This window comes from Porites lutea, chromosome 5, assembly GCF_958299795.1.
Source record: "Porites lutea chromosome 5, jaPorLute2.1, whole genome shotgun sequence".
NCBI classification, from domain to species: Eukaryota; Metazoa; Cnidaria; class Anthozoa; order Scleractinia; family Poritidae; genus Porites; species Porites lutea.
Window position 1 is genome coordinate 9,326,734 of NC_133205.1, and position 21,781 is coordinate 9,348,514.

A 21,781-nucleotide genomic window follows, 5' to 3' on the forward strand; every position below is an offset into this window, starting at 1 on the left:
TTATTCTGTAAGCAAGGACCCGTGGCTTGACTGAGAAAAAAAGAGAAACACTAGACAGACACACACACCGACAAAATTGTTATCGTCTATCAAGAGATAAAGAATAGCTCATCCTCTCTTCCGTCTATTTAATAATTACCGGTATTTCACGAGTGCGCGTTGGATATGAGATGGTAGTAGCCCACAAGGCGCGTAGCGCCGAGTTGGCTATAATCATCTCTTATCCAACAAGCGCGAGTGAATAGTGTTTTATTAAAAACGCCCACAAAATCTCGATGAATTTCCCCGACTTTATTTTGTTACAACAAACCGGAAAAGACAACAACGTCCGCTTTTCACATGTCACACGTCTATCAAAACTGTCAACGCGCGAACGGACTGGATAAATAAAAAAATAAAAAAATAATAGCGATGAACACTTTTTTAAAAAACTCATCAGGATCCTGGGGTTTTACACAGCAGGACAGCTAAAAAACTAGCAGAAATGAGAACAAAAAGAATTTTGAAGTGCAGCCGTCGAAATTACTGTGAATTTGTATTTTTGGTGTAGTTACAAAAGTAAGGACAGTAGGAGGAAGACTATTCCCTCGGTCGCCACTCAGAAACTCATGGAAAGCTTGTTAACAATAACATGCAGTGATAATGATACCATTCAACAACAAAGAATAATATTCTAAATTTGAGTTACAATAACATTTTAATAAAATACCGTTCATTCCTCTTTGCTCTCTTTCTGTGGACAATCATCCCCACCACCAAAACAGAAAGAGCTACGAAAACTCCCAACATTATCCAGGCAATATTCGCAGTATCAGTTTTGGCGATAGAGCCGCCTGATGAAGGATCACTGACAGCCTCTCTGGTCACTGACGGATACAAAAAATCATACTTGTAAAAGAACTGCTAATATATACGTGGAAGAAGTTCCCTAAATGCTCGAAGTAGCGACCAGGCGGCGCTTGTTTAAACTTCAGGGAGGTTGAGGGAAATGAACTTGTTAGAAAGGGATCTCCTATTTCGTTTTTCAGAATTTCGACTCAGCATATTGTATGAGAAACTGTACGTGGTACACAACAGGAAAATGGAAAAGTTAAAAGTGCAGGTGATACGTCGCACTAGCTTCCTCGATTAGCTTTGCTCAAGAGAGGATAAAGGGGACAGACACACCCTATTCCATAGGTAATTCGGCTCGAGTTATTTTTAAGACCACAGATCCCAAGGGGGATTAGACAACAGCCAATCACATAGCGCGAATGTGTTCCGCGTGGATGACCCACGTTCAGAGCCACGCGTATTTCACGAATTGACGCGGAACAAAATGGCAGAGAGCGACATTGCTATTGCTATTCGTTTTGTCGACGAAAACGACTACAGAGACATTTCTGCTAAAGCTGTGTCAGCAAAACGGAAATTAAAAAAGAATCGCCCTTCCTCTCTTGTATAGAGCTAACAGTACAGCAGGGAAATCCTTAACACACTGAATATTCTCTCAGGATCATTTATAATTTACAGTTTGAAGAGAGCAATTTCTGGTTTGATATTTATTCTTTTATTAGTCTTTTGTAAAAACGACCGGTTTCAATAGACCGGCGAAATTTCTCATTTCATTAAAGCACTGAGGTTACGACATATTCGAGTTAAACTGATTTCACGGGTTGTCAAAGAGTCCAGCGATTCCCTTTTCCCAGGTGAGCGCCGATTCATTTCGCTTCAATATTCAGGAATGCTCTCGTTCTCTTTACGCTTTCATTGCCTTTCGCCCGACATGTTTTGCACGGCGTTTAGTTATGCGAAACCTCCGCAAAACAACCACGCAGCGCGCGAGGTAACTTTATCCCGATTCTAAAAATAACTCGAGACGAATTACCTATGGAATAGGGCGTGTATGGGGGATGCCCTCTCTGTCCCCTTCATCCGATCCTCTCCTTCTTTGCTCTATGCTATATGCAGGTAGTCTTTTATTTTTTTTTTTCATGCAAAGAAAGCTGATTGTTACATTTGTTTTTGTTCTACCCAAATTTGCGAGTGTAGTACACATCCTTAACCCTTGACCCTAAGCTAGGAGCCAATCGACAAAGCAGGAAATCGGGGAAAACAGGAGCGTATCTACAATCTTGGACAAAACTGTTGAGAAAATTGTATACTTGAACAGCTTTTTTCTAAAAATCGTAGCTGTACCGGTTCTTCCCTCTCCCCCTTGCCCTGAAAGCAATGTTGTTGTGTATTCAAAAGAAAGCCTGATTTCTGGGCGTTTGGGGAAGCAACATTGAATTGGGGGAAGGGGTTTTCTTCCCGCAAAGGCGTCGTTTTGGAAATAGTTTTGTTGCGTAGGAAAGTGGACATGATGGGGAAAACTTTCTCAAGTAGTTTTGTCCGGGATTGTAGCATTTTTCCCTAGGTACCTACAATTTTCCAAATCTCCCTTACCCCCTCGCCACCCCTGAAAGGACCTACATCTTTTACAAGGTGCCTTGATGTGGGGTGGGGCAACGTTGCATTCCTGAGCCTTTTACTTTCTATCTATTTTGCTACCTGTTTACTATTTTCCCCCATTTTCTGGAGATATTCAAGATTCGGTCCGACAATAAAACACGTCGCTTCTCTGGAAACCGACATTCGGGTGTAAAACAAGAGTCTGTTCTTTTAGAATAAAAACATGTTTAAAAGAAACAAGAAGAGTTAAATGATTCTTGGGAAACGGATCTTTTTAAAATCAACAACAACAACAACCTTTATTCACATGATAGTAATTACTTACAGTATTGCAAAAGGGACATAAAATAAAAAACGTAACTCTTGTCAAAGCCACCACCCCACTGAGACCCTCTAATAACAGATACAGTAGAACCTCGATATAACGATGGGCCAAGGGACTGGCAAATTGCGTTCGCTTTAACGAGGTTTCGCTATATAGAGGTTCTTTTTCATATATTTCACTAAGAAAAAAATCATTCGTTTTACTGAGGACTTCGTTATATAGGGCATTTAATTCATGGAACGGACACGGATGACTTAAGCGACCGATCGTTTATTACGTCCCAGGGAGTGGGAGGGGGGGTGTGGTGTGTCAAAACTTAACTCCCCCAAATAATTACATATGAAAATTGTACCCCTCCCACCCCCTTGGCAATAATAATTTTTAAAATAACCCCCCCCCCCCCCCCCCCTACAACCCCTTCTAGACCAAATCTCTTCTTCTATCCTTGGGCAATGATTTCATAAGCTACAAGATACCAGTAGTCAGCAGCGTAACGTGAGAAAGGTGCACCCAGGGGAAAAGTTAGCGCGCCGAAGGCGCCCCAAACCTGGGGGAGTCCGGGGGGCATTCTCCCCCAGAACATTTTTAAATTTAGGGTCTCGGAAATGCCATTTCCTGCGTTTTCTGTAGGACATTTTCGGTAAATAAAGACGAAGGAAAATGCAGTAATTAGTTGTTTATTTTACCCATCCCTATAGTGTTATCGGTAAGGTACGGTACCGGTGTTTACGGCAAAAAAAGGTAAAACAGTGACGCCATCAAGGAGGTTTCAAGCAAAGGGCGAGATGTGTACCCTTCAGACTTGCAAACTCTGTTATAATACCATCAATATCAATTACGTCCTTGTGCTCATTTGCAGAAAAGCACGAGAGCTCAATCTCTCGTCTGCCATGGTCCTTCGTAAAGGAGTTTCCTGCAGTCTCTTCATATCGCTGAAGCTACGCTCAGCTGCGCATGTTGACACAGGATAAGTCAACAAAGTTATGAGAGCTACATATACTCCGGGATAGAATTGGAGTTGGCTCGGTCAAAAGTCTCAACCAAGGTCTTTCGCTTCACATTCGGATCCATTTCACTCCACTTAATCAGTAAAAGGATAAAGGAAATCGTAACACAAAAACACCAATATAATGCGAAATATTTATCCCGATTTAATGATAAAAATGCTTTCAGGAAATAAAAAAATCTTTTTTTCCCCCAGATTTCAGCTGTATGCATAGGCGTATGTGCGTACATGCACACTACATTCCTGGTAGGAGAAATAGCTGATAGGTTCCTGTAGGGGCCAAGCTTTATACGGGTAACATTTCGTTTCTGACAAAGAACCGACAAAGCGTTTTTTTTTTTGCCTACTTTCGAAGGAAACGTGGATTCGCTTCGATCATAATATAGTTTGACAACTTTTACATGGAAGGCAAGTCCCGTGTATTAATATTTCGACCCCCCTTACATTTTGTACATTTTCAAAATTGACCCCCCAAAAATCAAGCCTCTTAATAGAAATTTGTACCAGGCCGCCCCCCTCTGGGACGTAATGAACGACCGGTCCCTAACTCAAAGAACAGAAACCATGAACAACACCATGCGGATTTTTCCCTGAACAGAAAACAAAGAATCCTTTTTGCTTTACGTCATCTGTGTCCAAGTACACGAGCTTTTGACCGCTACATAGAGGTTCGATAAATAGAGGTTCACTGTTGTCAAGTGACATTATTCTTACATGACAGTAAACTGTCACGCAAACTATGCAATAATGAGAAATACTAATTCGTCAATCGTAAATTAAGATTACTAATATCTTCGGAGTTCATCAGTTTAATGACCAGGTCCGAGTAAGATAACTGCTGAAAATTATGGAGATAACTGACTATATTTGAGACAAAAATTTATTTCTTAGTGTGAAATATAAAGAGTGAATTTCGTCTTCATTTTCATTGGAATCTCAAACTGGACATAACGTTTTGTCGTTAGGAGTTTGGTTATATCTTCCAGTCTCGATCAAACGACGTTTTTTATTGCTTACGCGTATGTAATTTTTACCAAAGCCCTTCTATCAGTTGTTTTCTAGTTAGGTATTGAATTCCATAACAACTTTTAAACGTGTTATAAAACTCTAACTTCCTAGTACTAATTGCATAACGCCACGGAGTAATTTAGGCCCGTTTTACAGTCAAACCAAGTCAAGCGTACCCCGCAAGATTCTATCAGTGAATTGATTATTTGAAAAATGAATCCGCTAGTCGTTCCCGTAACTGGTGTCAAATTCAAAGCGGCATTTCTGCATGCGTAATGAGCAGTGAATATTTTACGAGAACTTCTATGTATTTGGTCAGATTGGAAATCTTTGAATGGATTAAGCTTCTTAGAAGACATTTACATCAATTTCAGGAAAATGGAGCTGGTAGAAATTTCATAACTGCCTCGCTCGCGTGTGAATTCACGGCTCATAACATATACAAGAATGCAGAGATCAATCTGAAATCTACAACTAGCAACGGATTTAACTTTTGAGGGCCTGTTTACATGGAGTGGGGGACCCCGGTCTAGTGGGGTAAGTTTCTTTTGTTTTCGCGCTCTGGGAGACACAAAACAAAAGAAACTTACCCCACTAGACCGGGGTCTCCCACTCCATGTAAACAGGGTCTGAATAATAAATTCATTAATGTATTCTTGGGGGGTACACTTGACCTGGTTTGACTGTAAATGTCGTGCTACTGTCGTGCCGAACTCAATTGATCGAAGTAAATTCGACTTCAGCACGGTAGTAGCGCGACGCTTGAAACCAAGTCGTACTAGCACGACTTGGGCAATAGCACGACTTGGTTCAAACGTCGCGGTACTGCCGTGCCGAGCTCAATTCATAAATTATGAATACATTTAAAAGTTTGCTAAACCGTTTCTTTATTTTTGTATTTCTTTTTTCGGCAAAATTATCTCATTAGGGTGTCTTCTCGTTTTCGTAACTCACTAACAACTTCGAAAAAATTCAGCAAATTCGCTTTACTTATTGGCGGAGTGATTTCGCATCATTGATTTTACACAATTCCAAAAATTTCAGTGTCCGACTTGTACGGGATATCCTCTAATTCGGAGGTCTTCAAGTTGTAATATTCGCTTCTTTTACTTCTCTAAGACTGTATGATATTTTTCGCATAGCATGGCGTTAAAAGGATCTCTACGTTTTTCATTTGAAAGTTTTCTTAACTCGTGTACCCTTTTTAAAAGCCAACATTCCTTTCGGCTTTTCATGCTTTGAAATTCCACACAGGAAAAGTCATGCCTCCCTGGTCGTAATTCATCATACCTTTACAAGTTGTTCCGTCATCATCTAGAATGAGGCCTCCTGAACAAGTGCACGATCTTCCAGATGGTGTAAGCAAGCAAAGTTGACTACATCCGCCATTATTGTAATTGCACTGGTCTGTGACTGTAAATGGATAGAACAAGACACATAATTAAAAGCAAGTAGAATTGAACCATTAGTTAAAGCATGCCGTCAATAGTGACCTGCACGCTATGAACCAAGAATTGGCAGGTAAGTCGTGGAAGTAATATATCAAGCAAGAGACAAAGTGTTTCATCACCAGATGCAACACCGAGAAGAGAGTTGAAAATACGACGCGCAGCGAACTTCGAGGTGTTTCATCTGGTGATGAAACACTGCGTCGAATGCTTGATATTACTGCTCAAACAAAATGATTTTAGAAGGAAAAATTAAGAAATCAATGCAAAAATGAGCAGTTTTTCATCTGATTTCCAAACTCTCATTAAACATTTATTTCCTTTGTATTTTCTTTATGAATTATTAATAGGTTTGACAAAGTAAATGTAAATGTGAAGTCAAATTCAGTATTCATAATTAGAGTCCAAGGAATAGCGCACTCGTAAACTGCAGTGGTGCCTATTAAACGTTTGGACGAACAAAGTGCAATGGTGTTTAAAATATATTTAAAGGCTTTAAAAAAATGCGTTATGGATGTATTTTTTTGTAATGTTATCGCACTGATATGTTATATCTCTATGTCGACCTAGTAAAATAGAAAACATGTCTGAGTTCTCTGTAGGATTAGCAAAGACCTTAATTGTGGTTGCGAATCAAAAGGATCAACTAGCTATCTGCTTCTAATGTAATTTTTCTCGTAGCCGTCTTTTTATGCTTATCAAATAATAAACATTGGTCATACACATTTCCTTAACATTTGCCAACGTCTGAGTTATTATCGCTGCCAGTTTTTGCCCTGAAAATCCCGTTTCAAGGAATTATCAACAACGTAAACGCTTTTTTTCGTAGAAAACGCCTTCTCCTCACCTGGTGTGCGTTTTTCACTGAGATTATATCCATGTATGTCCATAGGCTTCCCAATACCTGTGACAAATACACTGACATCTGCACTGTTTTTGTTGGCTCTATAAACAGCGTAATTTCTCCAGTCAGTCCAGTACAAGTAATCTCCAAGAAGTGTTAACCCGAAAGGATATGGCAGGGTGGCTGAGGAAGATATTAACGTCACCCTGATGTTCGTACTCAAGTGTAAGTATTCGAGCGTGTTAAAACTGGCATCTACCCAATACAAGCGGTTTTCGTCTTTGTCAAGCGTTAGACCGTTTGGCCACGACAGAGGTGAGTTTGCGAGAGCAACCCGCTGCTTTCCTGACATGTCCGCCCTTTCAATCTTTGGGTGGTAACCCCAATCAGTCCAATACATGATTCTGTCAAAACAAGATATGTATATAGGACTGTAAGGTTTTTATTCATTTCTTCTGGACCTTACAACCCTTTTCGGTTATTTGATGTCGTGATTATTTCGTACAACCACTCTTAGTCTTTGCAATGCAGTCTGACGTTGCGTCAACTTTTAAGGTGTTTCGATATAGTTTTTCAGAGGCCATACCGATATTTTTCAATCGCTTTAAAAGTGATTTTATCCTTGTCGGATCGCTATAAAATTTTCACCAATGATTGACTATAGATTGAAATTTATCAAAATGTACCTGGTTTCAGTAAAATCGATATTACTATAACAACAATAAACAAAAAACTTTGTAATTGATAACCGCCTAATTTTGCGCGATCTAGCCCAGCTATTGAAAATCCACACTAGGAGCTTAAAGTTTGGTGTTCAGCAAATAACGTCCGCAAGAAGTAAAAAATTCTGCATATTTGAATTCGACTAAAACAAAAATATATTTCAAACCTTAAATTTTCAATAGCCGTGATAGATTATTTAACAAAAACGTTATAAATGAGTCAAATTATTCTTAAGTAACGTTAGAATTCTGCTTAATATCATATTTCGATGCTAGGAAATTTTGGTGTATTTTCGTTCTTGCGATATCAAAAACTAATCCGTTTTCTCATCACTTGTCTAAGTGCAACTTTATTCAAAATTTAGACTTTTAACGCTTTTTGTATATCTCTGAAACGACTCGAAAGAATTTTTTTAAAATCTCTTCACATAATCTTCAAAACGTATATATAATAATGTTTGAAACTTTCGGTAAGATTGATTCACTGCAACACCTTGAAATTTCAAGACAAACCTATCCTACGAACCGGTCAAAAATCTGCGCTACAACAATTACTGTTTTGAGACGTTATGCTAATTTTTCCAAATTAATGAGGACAATTCATATATCAATGATTAGTACATTTCAGTGTGAGTATTAATTGTCAATGTTTTACTTTCAAAAGAATCGATAAATTCAAACAAAAATGTACTAGTCATGGAGGTATGTATATATAGCGCGCATTATTGAAAAAGCTTATAAGTCTATGCCACACGTTTCTCAGCACTGCACTGCACATACAACACCTGAACCCCCTACCGCACTGTTTGTACGGGTACAAAGATTGGATTATAGTTATTTTTAAATACCTATAATCCAATTAAGCTTTAAAAGCTTAATTGTAGCGAAAAAGGTTATCGTTTGCTTTCCTACGTCTGTCCTTAAAGAAAATAAACAACCTACGGTAAAACGTTCTATCAGATATTGTGAGGTATAAATGTAAAGGCTACAAATAACTGTTCGTTCGGCCCCGTTAAAGAAAAAAATCATAGTGGGCTTACGGAAACACAAAAGTCCCTAAGTTGGCTTGATTTTTCTTTTTAGGTCTTCCCTAAAAGACAGAAATACTGACCCTAGAAATGGTAACCTGTAAATTGCTGCTACTGAAGAGACCTATATTTTCGCATTTTTTTAAATTCAGGTTTGTTTGCGGGATATTTTTTCTTAATCATTTAACCCCTCTCTCTTAAGGCGAGGTGATGCCGATGGTTCCTAAAGTTCAGTTAATTAGGAATGTGAAGATTACCTTTTTCTGGCTTAGAGTTAATGTTATTTAACTTAAATTTGATGGCTTTTATCATAAGTATATAGAAAGAGGCTTCCCTTTTAGCCCTGGATAAATATATATTTTAGGTCATAAACCGAATAATAACGTAACCTTTTACAAACTGTTTCTACGATTAGCGACTCTAACCCTTGTAGTATATTTTGTCTGCGTAAATCTAAACTAAGGTGAAGCCTAGTAAACTTGTGCCTCTAAGAGGGTGTGGGAAATTAAGACTTTATGGCTTTTTTCAAACATAATCAAAAATCATTCTCTCAACTATTGTGAGCAGTCATATATATCTTCCACGAGACCTACTAAGTTTTGTTGCTTTTTATATCCACTTAAACTACTGACTCCTTACTAACATCCAGTATAATATCCCTCGGTTCGTCTAGACCACTTGTTATGAGAGCTCTACGATAGGAACCGTCTAGTTTGGATACTTCCAGCTTGTCACTTCCTGTATCGGTCCAGTAGAGATTCCTTCCTACAATGTCCACAGCCAATCCACCTGGTATCTCGACGTTTTGGTGAAACAGTACCTCAAACATAGAGCCATTCATGAATGAACGAGAAATGGTCTTCCTTGTCACATCTGTCCAGTATACTCTATCCTCTAAAACGTCGTAGCCAATGGCCATCGGGCGTTTGATACTGCTTGACAACGGTAAAGCGGTGAGTGATCCGGGAGCATGAGGAGAAACTTTCATAATCTTTCCGTATGAATAATCAGCAAACAGGAGAAACTCATGCTCAGAAGGACCTTTGAATAAAAGAGATCGGGAAAAAGAAATTGATTTCATAAAGGTGGAGGCCAGTGTTTCACGTCTGCTTTTCAACTGTTTTGATTGGTAGGGTCTAATTAACTCTTTGTATTAAAGAGATATGAATTGCTTTTTTTTTCAGACAGGAATTTAAAATTTGATTGGAAATGAGACGCTTTCGAATATATTAATATAAATAGAATTTGATTTTATATTGAAAGTAATTAATCAACTGGAGCTTTGATTAATAAACCTCATCAAGGAATGCCATAATTAACCAGACTGCCGAACGATGACATATTCAATGCTATTGTACGTGGGACACATGAGGCACCTTTTTATCGGCAGTCTCGCTTTATCTTCTTTAGGTTTAAGTGACATCATATCATCTAGCACTTAAAAGGATGAAAGAATCAGTGCGTGGTCGGTTTTGGAATCAATTTATTGTTATTGTAAGTCTCCACTGATCGATGGCTGGGTCTCTTTCCTAGAAGAGTGGGAGGCTCGTGGAAGTTGTTTTGTTCTTGAAATTCCTCACAGAAAAAGTCATGCTTCCCTGGTCGTAATTCATCATACCTTTACAAGTTATTCCGTCATCATCTAGTATAAGGCCTTCTGAACAAGTGCTCGCTCTTCCAGATGGTGTAAGCAAACAAAGTTGACTACATCCGCCATTATTGTATTTGCACTGGTCTGTGACTGTAAATGGATAGAGCAAGACACATAAATAAAAGCAAGAAGAATTGAACCATTACTTAAAACATGCCCTCTCAATAGTAAAAGCACGCAATGAGCCAATAATTTGCGGGTAAGTCGTGGAAAGTAAATGTCTAAACGTGAAGATAAATGAGAAGTCAAATTCAGTATTCATAATTAGTGTCCAAGGAATGGCACAGGTAAACTGCAGTGGTGCCGAATTAGCGTTTGAACGAATAAAGTGTTATGGTGTTTAAAATACTTTTAAAGCCTATTTAAAAAATGCGATATGAATCTATTCTTGTCATGTTATCGCAATGTTATATTAGTTTCAGTTTATTTATTTGCCCCCAAAGATGTCTAAGTTCTCTGCAGGATGTTTAGCAAATCAAAGGCTTTGATTGTGGTCTCGAATCAAAAGGATCACCTATCTGCTTCTAATGTAATTTATCTCGTTTCCGTCTTTTTATACTTCATAAACAGCGGTGAAACACATTTTCTCAAACATTTGCCAACATCTGAGTCATTATCGCTGCCACTTTTTTTTGCCCTGAAAATTCCACTACAAGAAACTATCAACAACACAAACATTTTTTTTTTTGCAGAAAACGCCTTCTCCTCACCTGGTGTGTTTTTTTTACAGAGATTATATCCCTGTATGTCCGTAGGCTTCCCAATACCTGTGACAAATACACTAACATCTGCACTGTTTTTGTTGGCTCTATAAACAGCGCAATTTCTCCAGTCAGTCCAGTACAAGTAATCTCCAAGAAGTGTTAACCCGAAAGGATGTGGCAGGGTGGCTGAAGAAGATATTAAGGTCATCCTGAAGTTCCTACTCAGGTATAAGTATTCGAGCTTGTTAAAACTGACATCTACCCAATACAAGCGGTTTTCGTCTTTGTCAAGCGTTAGACCATTTGGCCACGACAGACCTGAGTTTACGAGAGCAACCCGCTGCTTTCCTGACATGTCCGCCCTTTCAATCTTTGGGTGGTAACCCCAATCAGTCCAATACATGATTCTATCAAATACAAAATAAGTAAAACTGTAAGGATTTTCTGCTATCTTCAAGACCTTAAAACCCTTCTCGGTCATTTGATGTCGTTATTTTTACATAAAATCACTCTTGGTTTTTGCAATGCAACCTGACGACGTTGCGTCCGATTTTGTAGTGACAACACTTAACCCTCAGGGTGAATTAATATTAAACCGGGTTTCGGAGGGGCCCCTTAAAACTGCAAAACCACTCATATTACAGCCAACAAAATTGCACATAATAATGTATTTATCATTTCCAACTTTTAGGAATAACATGATTGACAGAATAACGTAATTGACGTCATTATGACGTCCTTATGTTGACCTTTTAAAATATTCCCAGATACTTTTTTAGCAATCTCGCCAAGTTTATTGGCCATAGCTTAAAAAGCTTTAAAGTTATTCAACTTCTTAGCAAAGGACAGCTCAAGAGCCACCCCCGTCTGAATACCGTTAAATCATGTTTAATTGTTAGCCCTGTTCATTGGAAAACGTTTACAATCAGTGTCATTATGCCCAGATATAAAAAACCTTGAACAATTTTTGAACCAGTATTGAATTATTCTTCACTAAAATGCGACAGCTACCCATCTTTCGTTGCCTCTATTGTAAGCAGTTATATATATCTTCCAGTCGACTTATTAGTAAGTTTTGTTGCCTTTTATATCTATTTAAACTACTGACCCCTTACTAACATCCAGTATAATATCCCTCGGTTCGCCCAGGCCACTTGTTATGAGAGCTCTACGATAGGAACCGTCTAGTTTAGATACTTCCAGCTTGTCACTTCCTTTATCAGTCCAGTAGAGATTCCTTCCTACAATGTCCAAAGCCAATCCAGCTGGTATCTCGACGTTTTGGTGAAACAGTACCTCAAACATAGAGCCATTCATGAATGAACGAGAAATGGTCTTCCTTGACACATCCGTCCAGTATACTCTATCCTCTAAAACGTCGCAGCCAATGGCCACCGGGCGTCTGATACTGCTTGACAAGGGTAAAGCGGTGAGTGATCCAGGATATTTAGGAGAAACTTTCATAATTTTTCCGTATGAAGCATCAGCGAACAGAAGAAACTCACTCGGCTCAGGAAAAGCTTTGTATGAAAGAGATCGGGAAAAAGAAATAAATTTCATAAAGATGCCGAAGCCAGTGTTTTACGTCTGCTTTTCAACTCGGTTTTGATTAATTTGTAGGTTAGGTCTAATTAACTCTTTTTATTGCAAAGATTTGATTTGTTTTTTTTTTTCAGAGAAGAAATTAAAATTTGAGTGGAAATGAGACTCTTTTGAATAAATTTATAAATAGAATATGATTTTATATTGAAGATAATTAATCAATTGGGCCTTCTATCAACAAAACTCATCAAGGAATGTCATAATTAACCAGATTGCCGAACGATTACATATTCAATGCTATTGTACGTGGGACAAAATGAGGCATCTCTTTATCGGCAGTCTCTTTATCTTGTTTTGGTTTGAGTGACGTTATATCATCTAACATTTAAAAGAATCAGTGCGTGGTCGGGTTTGGAATCAATTTATTGTGATTGTAAGTCTCCACTGATCGACGGCTGGGTCTGTTTCCTAGAAGAGTAGGAAGCTAGCACTGATGGAAGTTGTTTTGTTCTCGAAATTCCACACAGGAAAAGTCATGCCTCCTTGGTCGTAATTCATCATACCTTTACAAGTTGTTCCGTCATCATCTAGAATGAGGCCTCCTGAACAAGTGCACGCTCTTCCAGATGGTGTAAGCAAACAAAGTTGACTACATCCGCCATTATTGTATTTGCACTGGTCTGTGACTGTAAATGGATAGAGCGAGACACATAAATAAAAGCAAGTAGAATGAAACCATTACTTAAAACATGCCGTGAATAGTGAAAGCACGCAATGAGCCAATAATTTGGAAGTAAGTCGTGGCAAGTAAATGTCTAAATGTGAAGACGAATGTAAAATCAAATTCAGTATTTATAATTAGAGTCCAAGGAATGGCACTAGTAAACTGCACTTGTGCCGAATTAGCTTTGGAACGAATAAAGGGTTATGGTGTCTAAAATATCTTTTAAGGATTTTTTTGTTTTTCATAAAAAACGCAATATGAATATATTTTGTTAACTTATGGCAATGATGTTATAGTTTCAGTTTATTTATTTGCTAAAAAGAAGTCGACATGGGAAAATAGAAAAAATGTCTGAGTTCTCTGCAGGATGTTTAGCAAATCGAAGGCTTTGATTGTCGTAGCAAATCAAAAGGATCACCTATCTGCTTCTTAATGTAATTTTTCTCGTTTCCGTCTTTTTATGCTTAATAAACGGTGGTCAAAATTACACATTTTCTTAACATTTGCTAGCGTCTGAGTCATTATCGCTGCAATATTTTTTGCCCTGAAAATTCCTCTTCAAGGAAGTATCAACAATATAAACGTTTTTCTTTTTCTTAGAAAACGCGTTCTCCTCACCTGGTGTGGTTTTTTTACTGAGATTATATCCATGTATGTCCATAGGCTGTCCAATACCAGTGACAAATACACTAACATCTGCACCGTTTTTGTTGGCTCTATAAACAGCGTAATTTCTCCAGTCAGTCCAGTACAAGTAATCTCCAAGAAGTGTTAACCCAAAAGGATGAGGCAGGGTTGCTGAAGAAGATATTAAGGTCACCCTGATGTTCGTACTCAGGTTTAAGTATTCCAGCTTGTCAAATCTGGCATCCACCCAATACAAGCGGTTTTTGTCTGTGTCAAGCGTGAGACCGTTTGGCCACGACAGACGTGAGTTTACGAGAACAACCCGCTGCTTTCCTGACATGTCCGCCCTTTCAATCTTTGGGTGGTAACCCCAATCAGTCCAATACATGATTCTATCAAATGCAAAATAAGTAACACTGTAAGGATTTTCTCCTATCTTCTAGACCTTACAAACCTTCTCGGTCATTTGATGTCGTTTTTTTTTTTTTTTTTCATAAAATCACTCTTGGTTTTTGCAATGCAAACTGACGACGTTGCGTCCACTTTTATAATGACAAACACTTAACCCTCAGGGTGAATTATTCAGACAGGGTTTGGAGGGGTCCCCTATGACTTCAAAATCGCTCATATTACGGCCACCAAAATTGCACATAATAATGTATTTATTATTTCCAACTTCTAGAAACGTCTTGATTGACAGAATAACGTTAATAATTACAGTATAATTACCTAACTTAAATCTAAATTTACGATTAAAGTTAGGTAATTCCAAATTCAAGCCCTCGCCTCTTAGCCTATTCGGTGTATGCCTGTATTTAAAAAGGCTTCCAATATAAGTAGGTCCCGTACCATTTAAATGCTTAAATGGTACGGGACCTACTTATATTAGAAGCCTTTTTAAATACAGGCATACACCGTATAGGCTAAGAGGTGAGGGCTTGAATTTGGAATTACCTAACTTTAATCGTAAATTTAAGAAGAATTCTTTCACTTATTCATTAACTAAGTTATGGAACAGTTTGCCTTCTCAAATGCGTCTTTCAAGTGATGCTAATGACTCTAAGTTCAAAAGTAATATAAATTGCACGATTGCAGCTTTTTAGAACGTGTCTTATAGTGCACGATTGTAGCTTTTAACTGTTTTTAGAACGAGTATTATAGTTTTTCCTTGTCACCTTTTTAGTATGTGGCTGTTTGGTCGGTTTTAGCTTTTTATATTTTGTGTTTTTATTACCAAGTTTTTTATATGTATATACAAGAGAGAATGATCTAAGAGAGGGAATCCCCCATACATGACCCTCTTTCCATGAAAGTTATTTTCAATCTATTCTTGGTTCTGTGTCTGTGTGGTTATTTTAAGGACGCCACCTTATTGGTCGGTTAGAGTGGCGTCATGTAATTTTAAACTTGGCGGGTGAATCATTTCACTGCCGATCACGCACAGCAAGCGATTTGACGTGCAAACTCGTTATTACTTTCGTCGACGAGTCAAAATATTTATACGTGGAAAAATCTGGCCAGAGTAGCTGACGAAGAGCAAAACGGTCCTGGCTTGTGGGAGTTCGCTGGAGAAAGCGATTGCGACTCGGCGAAAACTGTTTATTGAGGTCTTCCATACATCAATATATAAACAACCAACATCCTATTGCAAAAAACAACAACTGTCTCGTCCGGCGACACTCACTCACACCCGCGAGCTGTGATACCGTGGTTTGGATCCAACCGTGGACACGTAAGGAGAAAATAGGTTCAAAGTGGGTTCAAACATGAATGTTTAGCCGCGATGTTTGTGAGGAGGCTAGACAAATGTGGGCACACCGCTCACTATAAGAGAATTGACCGAAACCGGAAACCGCGCATCAAAACCCTCTGGCATCCACGTTAGCAACTGTTTAACAGCTTGAAGCATCTGACCTGATTTGTGTTTGCAAAACGAAATATTCATCGCAAGTATTAGACGTTAAGAAGAAGTAATGCAGTTTGAAACGCTGAAGAATAATTCTTAAAAGCAAATGTACTGTTTCTGAACGAAAAATATTCCTGGAAAAAGAGAAAAAGATCTTGCACATTTGCATAAACCATTGAAGCCAGCCACTAATTAAAGGTTTCGTGTTTCGCGCGTGATAACCTTTGCCACTGGCTTTCACAGTGTGTCAGAATTCAATATTCGTCACTTTAAATGAGGCTACCAGCCGTTAGAAAATCTCAATCTCTAATCTCAAAGTGAAATTTTGATTCAATACTGCAATCCCTTTGTAAATGAAATTCATTCCTAAATTATGAGCGGAAAGCGCTGATCAAAAACATGTCAACAACAGGAGCCGATTAGTATCGGCTCCTGGCGCTAACTACTATAATGGCTGTCAAACTTCAAATGTTTGGCGGCGAAACATGTCACGTTCACGTGAAAGTAGACCGCGCGGGTCATGGAAACAAGATACAAAAATAACCTTCGCAGCACGCGCGCGAACTTTAAATAGATTTAAAAAAACTATCATGAGGAACAGGGATTCGCTCTCTTAGCTCATTCTCTCTTGGTATATATTTATTGAGTTGTTTTTAAAATTGAATAATATTATATAGCTGTAATTATTATAGATTTTATGTATACACGTTCGTATTTTGAACGACTTTTTTAGCGCTTTGACGTAACGTGTTAAAATAAATGATTGAAAATGATTGATTGAAGTTGTTGTCATTATCACGCCCTGATGACTTAAATTTATTGGTAGAATCCAAATGCCATCAATTATTCCCTTCAAAGCGAAAAATACTTAAATAGTAAGGTGTACGACAGAATTAGTTACCTAACGCATTAATGACCTTTAACCACAGCAGTGATGTCATGATGACGTCATTTATCTTTGAAGAAGGAACTGTAACCGCCCGCCATCTTGGATCCTCCATTTTGGATTTATATAAATGTATTCAATGTTACTTCAAACCCGAAGAAATCCAGGTAATCGTTATGGAAAAATTGATCTGTGTATAATAGAATGTTTATGAAGCGAAATATATTTTCCAGCAACTGCCATTTGGCCATTTTAAATTCATGTTTCTTTTCCTAAATCAATCACTAAAAAGCCTGGATTACACTAGCATTCATGAGGAGCGGCATAAAGTCCCTTTACTAATTGCGTTGAGTGACGGTTGCTATGCTCGATTTCCTGTTATAATTTTACCTCCGATCTCGTGCATGTCAGACTGGCTGTCATCGATAGTAATTTTCACAGAGGCGATGAAACAACCCTAAATTTCGCAACTTTCTATTAATATGGTTAAAACAGTATTAGCCGGGGTAAATATAGTCGAGTACGGTCTTTTCAGCTATTCTCCGGATCGGATCATCCCGATCAAGCCATCATTGTATGGAGTATATGTAAGTTCTTTTGTACCGTATCCCGTTCGAGAATTTCTGTGTTGATTCAAAATCATTTCCCTTGGCAGGGGCGTAGCTGGGGGGTCCTGGGGTGCCCGTGACCCCCCCTTGGTAGGCCTTCTTTTGAGAAAACAACCGACAATATTCACGTGGCGAAAACGCCATGACAATATCTTGGCCGTTGGTATCTTGGCCATTGTTGAAAAGCCGACTTTTTTAAAATTTGTTTTTTTTGTAAAGTGTTTTCGTCAACGGCTCTTGTCTTTAGTTAATATTGGCCTTTATGCCCCGATAATACGACTGAGCCCGCTGATACACGAGGGAGAGCAGCGGTATAAATCATATATAGTCGGCGATTCCCGGATGGTGACCCCCCCCCCCCGCCCCCGCCCCCCTTTGAAAAATCCTGGCTACGCCCCTGCTTGGAAGCTGTTGGGGTATTTGTAAGAAAATTTTAACAGATCGGACACTACGGACAGGTTAGGAGAGTTCAAACTGAGATGGCCAGCCTTCCTTCGTCGAATTGGTTCAAAAGCGAGGCCATTTAAGCCTTAGATCAGTAGGATTACCTTGCGACACATTAATTCTGTTTTTTTTTATGAATTGCTTAATCGTAAGACTCCTTGAAGGTAAGGACGATGTTCAATTTTTTTTTCCTTTAATTTATTTATTTCTGCCTCGAACATATCCGCGCCAAAACCTCCTAAATCCCCGCCAAATTTAATGTGGCGCGCTCGGGAGTGATCGTAAAGTGTTTAGGAAGAAACAGGCCCAGCACAACTTCCACTGGAGGCAAGTTTGTCTTACTGCAAGAAGTTCCCTTATAAAGAAGTCAAAAAGCTTTATTAATTTCGTGCTACATTTTCTGGATAAACAATGGAATATGTTGAAAATTGTAGACATCCGTGTATTATAATACACGTACACACGTAGCGGCCAAATTGCTACATATTTGATCTTTTTATAGCTGTTTTGCTTGTTGCCAAAGTTTAAATGCTACAGCATGATCCAGTGCGATTTATAGTTGTCGTTACATGCTCAGATCTTTGTTTCAATTAATGAGAAAATCATCTTGTAGTCTGTAATTATTGCGTAGCATTGCATTGTTGCATGCGTTCTCTGCCTATGAAAACAATCGTTTTCCTAGTGTATCGCCGGGATAGGCCAACTGACTCCCCCTGGTAGCAAATTGTCCTATAAAACCATGAGTAAGGGCTATTCGAAGTATAAACCTCATAAAAGCTTTTGATTTTGATCAACAACGAAATGAGTGACTAAAACGCGTTAAAAATAGCACGCGTTCGTGTTACCGATACCCCTACCGTCCTAAATGTACTTCACAGAGAGGGGGTTGAGTGTTGCTCGTTATTTGTAAGTCTCTGAATCTTAGCAGCTTTCTTTTTCTTTTCTATAATTTTTACCGGGGAATCGAAATGAATTTGACTTGATTGGTTGCGTCCATCGCGGTTCCCCCCTATGGTCCCCTATTTGTTTTTCAAAAAAACACCATTACACGAACGATCTCTATTATTTTTCATTAACAGAGAGCTTTAATTCACCGAAAAACAGATTCATAACATGTACATGGTGCAGGGTATTCTGTACGTGCTTTTTATGTTGGGTGTGTCGCCTGATTAAAAGCGAGCGATCGGGTGAGTCCCCTTCGCTTAGTGCAAGAAGACTTTGTAAAACGTGTATATTAAATGAATCTTTCTGTAAAGAACGAGGCGGCTTAGAATAATTGGAAAAATAGTTTTTGAAAACGTCTTGCCAAATATATTTTTCTTTTGTTTGGGGATTGCCAAAATTGCATTTCAACTAGACGCTGTAAAATTCGCAATTGAACTTATTCTTCGGATTCAAAACAATGACAAAAGTTCCGTCTGCACGTGCTCTTTTGGGTGAGTCGCCTGAAAAAGCAAGTGATCGGGTGTGTCGCCTTCGCTTAGTGTAAGGGAACTTGGTTTTTCTTGGTTATGGCTCGCAAGTCCGTTTTGAACGAAATAAATGGTTTCAGTCATAGTTAATGAACATCATATAGGTGACCTTACAAGTTTGTATTATAAGAAAAATATAAGAGGCTTTTTACGCCGCGAACAGGATGAAATAGAAGACTTCACCGGCCTTTTCTCAAAAAAAGGGAATAGTCCCGCTTTAAATTCTTCTCCCCAGAAAAAGCTACAATGAAAATTATTTAAATTTATAATTTAAATTCAATCAAATTTATTTAAATCGCTGTACTTCGTTCATTTCCGGTAAATAAATGCATATTGATTCTGAGGTATCCCCGGTTTGATAATTTGTGCAAAACTCCTCTACACTACCACAAGTTTTCCGAGTGCACTGTTTCGGAGTGATTTTTATTTCGTCAGGTTCTTTTCTTTAGTTGTGTTCGTCTCATCAGCTTTACTATTTCTGTAGTGTCTGCTAAAATGATCCGTTGAAAGATATGTCGAATAAAGCTTCATAGGAGGTCACGAAAGGAGATTCGCATTTCACCTCAAGTATGGTCTATGGTCTATGGTCAACGGTCTATGCTTGCCTGAATTTAAACAATGGCTTCCTGGTCAGATGGGGGACAAATTTTCCCCCATATTTTGGACGCTTAGGCTTGTGGCTCGCCTGATATTAAATTGAATATAATATTGCTAAATTAATTGAAAAGCTATAATTCCGTCAATGATTAACTGGAAAATAACCCTTTTTGTACGAAAAAAGCAAATTCACAACAATGGCTGTCAAAGCTCGGTTGCCATAGTTATGTCAATGTTGACATACACAGCAATACGACTTTTTAAGATGTTCCCAGATACTTTTAGGCAAAGTCACCAAGTCTATTGGCCATAGCTTAAAAAGCTTTTGAAGTTATTAATTCAACCTTTTACCAAAGGAGAGCTCAAAAACCACCCCCGTCTGAGTACCGTCAAATCATGTTTAGTTCTTAGCCCTGTTCGGTACAAACGTTTACAATCAATGTCATTATGCCCAGAGATAAAACACCTTGAACAATTTTTAAACCAGTATTGAATTATTCTTCACTAAAATGCGACAGCTACCCATCTTCCGTTGCCTCTATTGTAAGCAGTTATATATATATATATATATATATATATATATATATACACCCGTTTTCAAAAAGGTTTTCATATAGAGAGATATATAGATAGATATATACTTTTGTTCTCTTGCACGTGCGCCCGTGTGCATTTACACTTGTTATTGTCTAACTTGTGAAAAAACTTGGTTCAACAACAATTTTTCTTTTCGTCAGGTTCTTTGTTTTGATGCAATTTGTCAATTAAAAAAAATAATGCACGAATATTGTCTGCAATTCTCTTGATTTGCATTCTCTTGAAAATTAAAGAATGAGGAATTCGGTCACTTGGAGGTCATATCATTGTTGTCGTTACAGGATAAGGGGAAAAACGCAGATGAAATGAAAAGAAAAAGTGTTTTCGAAACCGCTGAGAAGGAAGATGTGACGGTGGATATCCATATTGGATATGTGGGAAGGAGCAACAATAGTATAGCAGTTGATTAAAACGGACCAAGACGTTGACTAGGTTCATAGAAGTAGATTTTCTCATAACCATGATGAGCGGGTCACATATATTAATGTCTCACCTTTTTTCGTGTAAAATCGCGGCCTGTAAGACAACGTCTCATTGAAGACAGAATAAACTTTCGGCCACAAATGCTTTCAAGTTAGTTTACAGTTTCTCTTAAGCACGCCCCTAGACAGCGCATTTTTTAATACACTCCATCAATAAAAATGCTTCGTCACTTGCTACAGATGCCATGGCATTTGGCCTACCAATTTGGTGACGCCGTATAACTCGCGGATCGGCTGCTTCCCGGGATGTTTTCCTCATTCCCAAAATCAGCTATATAATTCGCCATTGCAAGTTTGTATCGCAGGGGGCATGTATTTTTCTAAAAAAAAAAAATTGAAAACGACATTTCAAATTGGAACGAAAACCCCGACGACGAAAAAATTTATCGTTGAACCGAGTTTTTCACAAGTTGGACAATAACAAGTGAAAAATACACACGGGCGCACGTGCAAGAGAACAAAAGTATATATCTATCTATATATCTCTCTGTATGAAAACCTTTTTGAAAACGGGTGTATATATATATATATATATATATATATATATATACACCCGTTTTCAAAAAGGTTTTCATACAGAGAGATATATAGATAGAAATATACTTTTGTTCTCTTGCACGTGCGCCCGTGTGCATTTTTCACTTGTTATTGTCCAACTTGTGAAAAACTCGCTTCAACGCTAAATTTTTTCGTCGTCGGGTTTTTTTTTTCCAACTTGACATGTCGT

General features: G+C 38.3%; 1 protein-coding gene across 1 annotated transcript; it reads right to left on the reverse strand.

The window, feature by feature from the left end:
- Positions 1-13,931: 13,931 nt before the first annotated feature.
- Positions 13,932-14,450, reverse strand: LOC140937867 (low-density lipoprotein receptor-related protein 8-like). The gene has a single exon (XM_073387437.1). It carries the CDS (start codon positions 14,448-14,450, stop codon positions 13,932-13,934), a length of 519 nt encoding a protein of 172 aa, XP_073243538.1.
- Positions 14,451-21,781: the final 7,331 nt, after the last annotated feature.